At 34.2% G+C, this 5,329-nt stretch overlaps 1 protein-coding gene across 1 annotated transcript; it reads left to right on the top strand.

Annotated features, from left to right (window-relative positions):
* The first annotated feature begins 270 nt into the window (after positions 1 to 270).
* Positions 271 to 5,089, top strand: LOC105215414 (integrator complex subunit 2). The gene is made up of 4 exons (XM_011189321.3): positions 271 to 1,188; positions 1,278 to 1,522; positions 2,569 to 4,008; positions 4,093 to 5,089. The coding sequence occupies exons 1-4, from the start codon at positions 385 to 387 to the stop codon at positions 4,949 to 4,951; spliced, it is 3,348 nt and encodes a 1,115-aa protein (XP_011187623.1). The 5' UTR covers positions 271 to 384; the 3' UTR covers positions 4,952 to 5,089.
* Positions 5,090 to 5,329: the final 240 nt, after the last annotated feature.

Raw genomic sequence — 5,329 nt, 5'->3', positions numbered from 1 at the left:
TCTACTTTACAACTCTAAGTTATAACTTGTTTACACTTTGCTCGACAACTCTCTCCTTAGAATTGTCCTCACTCGACAACTCTCTTATCAGAACGGTGTCTTGCTGCCAGCCCGGCAGCCATTATATAGTCGATTGCTAGCATGTTATCGTCACTCGAACATTCTGGCAACTACGAATATCGATTATCGATTGTCAATTCTAGTTTGTTCTGGTGCCATTTTCGTTACAATACAATTCAAGCTGTCACTTCGACTATCGTTTTAAATTTATCGATTAAGCCGGTTTTAAACATCACTATTCCGAATACTGCTTTGACGTTATGATTAAGGTTTGAAGGAATTTAAGTAAATATTTACTTCGTTTATATTTTCATTATAAACAAAATGTCGAATATAACATCAAGAGTTTTTGCGGCGATGCAGAATTTAGATATTGCAGCACTTTCCACTTACCCATCTCACGAAATACGTCCGGTACTACCTTCGCTTGTAAGGATGAGTTTGCTGTCTCCTCTTGATAATACGGAGTCATCAATGGAATCTCGAAAACAAATCTTAGCGGTATTAATTGGAATAGAGGTGGTAAATAGTATAGTTTCCTACTTGCAAGTGAATTATCATGAGCTAGAACAGGAATTAAAAAAAGAGTTGCAAGCACGACAGAAGTCTATCTATTTCGAAGGACAACAGCATGAATTTGGTTTGCAAACCGGAATAGCTCTTGGATTTGAGCGCGCTGACGTTACTCGGAAGGTGCGGGTTGTATTATCTGAGATTTTTAATATTCAATGGCAATTATCGGATCAAAAAACATTTTTACAATCAGAGATTCTTGACGATGGAATCTATTTGGAGGAAGTTGTCGATATTTTATGTATTGCCTTGGCAGAACTTCCTTCATTACTGAATATTTTGGAATTGGCAGATGCATTGGTTCATGTGCAGAACGGACAACGTATTATTTGCGCTTTAGTCGCAAATTTTCCCGATTGTTACAGAGATGTGATTACTCATATTATTGTTAATTGTGACGAAGAAAGCAATGAAGGGAAATTAAAACTCTCATTATTAATGGCGTTAAACGAAATGAACCCATCCCAAGCATTGCCAACGAGATCTATTTGTGTAGAGATTCTAAAAGTTCCTTCTTTTATGCTTAAACTTTGTTTAAAGTTTCCCGAAGACTTGGTAAGTAATAAATTACTTTATGGAAGGCTTCCCTTTAAAAAATCCTATTATTATCCTTTATATATGGGTTTACGTCTATATTTTTGTAGGTCGCATTTCTCACTGGTATGCTTCTCGGCAATGATCAAAATGTTCGGACGTGGTTTGCTATTTATATACGATCTAGTCAAAAAAGAAAAAGCGACGCATTAAACTTGGTACGAGTAGAGCTCTTACAACAATTGCAAAAAATCGTGCAAAAGTCCTTAAATCCTGGCAGTGGTGAAGATTATACAGTACAAGGTGTGGTGCTAATGCGTCTATATTGCGCCCTACGCGGAATAGCCGGACTGAAGTAAGTTTGGCACATATTTCCGTGTGCGCTAGTTGCCGTGTGTGATATTTAATCAGTTGCAATTTTATAAATTTACGAAATTGAAAAAAAGGTTTTTAAGTTATTTACATCTTCATAGCTTTACAAAAAAAAAAGGAACGAAATTAATTAGTTTACACTTCCTAAAATAAAATAACCACTTAAATTAACATTGAAAATTTATAAAAATTCGTTCGTTATGTTCGTTAGAATGTTATTTATTGCGAAGTGTCAGTAATAAGTTCAAAATGGTCCATTGGCGTCAAGATTCCCTTGACAATTGTAAGGCAAATTATTAGACATGAAATTCAATTGTACGAAGATAAACGATAGATTTGACTCCCAGAGAATTTGTATCTATATTTATAACATCATTATACTAATATTTATAATAACTACGTGAGATACCTCGCTTTTGCCTCAAAAATTTAGTTGTCGATACAATGAATTCAATTGAAACTCTTAATATTGATGAAGTTGTCAATTATCCTGCAGAGTTTTTTAAATTCAATGGATTTACCTGGAATGCCACCATATATTGTTATAATTTTGCTATTGAATATTTGCTGACATATGTATAATTTTGTTTCGAAATTTGAATGCCCAAAAATTGTATATTGGCACAATACTGGTGACAGAAAACAATTAGGAACAACATTTTGGAAGCTTCTACTTTGAGTTCAAAATTTCAAGGTGAAGTTGTACTTCTACCACGAATTCCAATGTTTCTTTTATATGTATTTGCATATACCGTCCAAGCTTTTGCAACTTTCAAAACGCTCGACATTTGCTATGACTATTAATAAGACATAAGGTCACACCATGACAATTGTGACTTAAATTTAGAAAATTCGAACTTTTATGACGGCCAATTAAAAACGTGTGTACAAAACAACGTTTGCTGGACCAGCTAGTATAATTATAAATATTTCGATGTATGTAAATATATATGAACAATACCTAAAATGAGCAAATGTTTCAGATAGCCATATACATATTTATTTATTTTTTTTTATTTTGAATTTTAGATTCAATGATGACGAAGTTAATATGTTAACGCAACTAGTTACTAGCCGACCGCAACCAACACAATCTGGACTTCGATTTGTTTCCTTGGCCCTTTGTATGCTCATTGCGTGTCCGTCACTGGTTTCTACAACTGCACATGAAAATAAATCAGTTGAATGGCTACAATGGCTTATAAAGGAAGATAAATTTTTTGGCAAAAAGTCAGATACGTCTGCATCGTTGGGTGAAATGTTGCTGCTGCTCGCAATACATTTTCATAGTAATCAAATAACTGCAATCAGCGAGTTGGTGTGTTCTACATTAGCCATGAAAATTCCCATTCGTCCAAATAGTACAAATCGTATAAAACAAGTTTTCACTCAAGATCTTTTTACGGAGCAGGTGGTTGCGTCTCATGCAGTTCGAGTGCCAGTTACACCTAATTTGAATGCAAATATTTCCGGATATCTTTCGGTTCATTGTATACATCAGTTATTGAAATCACGAGCATTTTTAAAACATAAAGTTCCTATTAAACTATGGATTTATAAACAAATCTGTAGTTCTGTACGACCAGTGCATCCTGTAATGCCAGCTTTAATAGAAGTTTATGTTAATACGTTGATAGTGCCGAATCCTTCAGGCAAAGTCAATGTTGATCACATGCATAAGCCATTCTCGGAAACCGAAATTTTACATATATTCAAATCTTCGAAAGCCACTACTATTGATAGTAAGAATATCTTTGGAGCCACCCAAACCCTATCTTTTTGCGCCACATCCGTAGAACTGGACGAAATAATGGGCATTGAAGTTAAATGCAATCTAACGGCTCAATTACTGATACTATACTATTTGGTTCTTTATGAAGAAATACGCCTCTCAAATTTACATAACCCATCTACGGCGGGAAGAAAAATAAAAGAGTATTCAAATAACTTCCTGGCAGAACTGCCTATGAAGTATTTGTTGCAGAAAGCAGAGCAATATCAAAATGATTACGCTGGTCTATTTCACCCATTACTTCGTTTGATTATTTCCAACTATCCGCACTTAAGCATGGTTGACGATTGGATGGAGGAGCATTATATATCAAATTCGATTTCCCCGAATCTCATGGTAAATAAACAAATTGACCGTCCTCTTGTTATTAAGGCGCTTGAAAAAATAAGTACAAAGCCGTCAATAGCAATACGGGTTTTTAAAGTGCTCCTAAAGCTGCCTGCTGAAGATCTGGCGCAGTATACAGATCTAATAGTTGAGAATATGCCAAAAGTTTTTCTGAAAAACGTTCCACGAATTATTCAAGAATTATATAAGGATATATGGTTACGACTTAATTCTGTATTACCCACTAGTTTTTGGAAAATGTCCTTAAATTCCGTAATGAATGCGGATACTGGTGCTACAAGATGTACATATGTTAATGAAGATTTATTGGATCCATTGCAAGTTCTAAGGTATATTTACAAATTTTTGTATAATTGTTTTTTTTTTTTCTTTTTTCCTTTGAAGAGTTGAAAATGATCGTTTCTATATTTCAGATGCGGTAAACTTGTGTTTTATTCTCCCTACACGCTTATGATATTGCTGCGCATATTGCAAGGCAGTTTGGCCGCATCTAAAGCTTTCCTCAACATACAAATGCAATCCAAACAGATATTAGACAAGAATGGTCAGTTGCAATCTGACAGTGACCGCGATGAATTGAAGACAGCATTGATTGCCTCTCAGGAGAGCGCTGCTGTGCACATACTTTTGGAGGTTTTAGCAGATATGAATAAAAATGCAAAGGACACCGTATCAACTTTTTCGCTACGAGAAACGCAAGGTATAATCTGCTCATTCATACATCAGGCTTTTATATCGGAACCTTCGTTGGCTAAACTAGTTCACTTTCAAACGTATCCGCGAGAAGTTATACCGATGATGGTAATGGGAGTACCTTCAATGCATATATGTATTGATTTTTTGCATGAATTTCTAAGTATGCCGGAAATGGATAAACAAATTTTCACTATCGATTTAGCATCACATCTCGTTCTTAAATACGCAATACCCAAAAGCTTGAGTGTTTCAAAATTCTGTATTAACACAGTCCAATCTTCCTTATCTTTACTTTCCACACATGCAAAGTGCAAGTTTTTAAGTAACGTTCTTCCGGCCCTTATTCGATTCGCCGAAGCTTTTCCAATTTTAGTTGACGACTGTATTAATATTTTGATGTTAACTGGAAAGAGTTTGCATTCACAGGGAACTTTAGGTATTAACTCCACACAAATGCAACTTACATCAAATACAAAACAAAAATGCTTTAAGGATACACAACAATATATCAGTATGATAGAGGAAGCTTTTGAAACGCTGATTACTAAAATAGTGAATAAAGTTGAACTGTATTGAAAATGTGCTACAAATGTATATAATCAATTCTAGATAACCAAAACTAGGAGTTATTAATAATAAATTGTACTGAAAATCACAGTGATTTCCTCGTTATTTTATTTTATAAAATTAATAAAAAATTAACTGTTTATTCGACTGCAGTATTTTTTTGTTAAAATAGATATATTGTATGGTTTTTAAAGTAATTTTAGCTATGTTGAATTTTATTTTATGATAGTGTCGATAATACTTTTAAGTATTATTTAACTTTCATCGACGATATTCTAAGATACTAGTGATTTTAGAGCCGCTTAGCTATCTGTATAATTATATTACTGTTCGTTAACACTCTTTTTGGACAGAACGAGAAACATTTCTATAATTTCCGCTTGGACG

The sequence above is a fragment of the Zeugodacus cucurbitae genome, chromosome 5, assembly GCF_028554725.1.
Source record: "Zeugodacus cucurbitae isolate PBARC_wt_2022May chromosome 5, idZeuCucr1.2, whole genome shotgun sequence".
Taxonomy (NCBI): Eukaryota; Metazoa; Arthropoda; class Insecta; order Diptera; family Tephritidae; genus Zeugodacus; species Zeugodacus cucurbitae.
The sequence above is the reverse complement of the archived record's forward strand: the minus strand, read 5'-3'. Positions and strand labels throughout refer to the sequence as shown.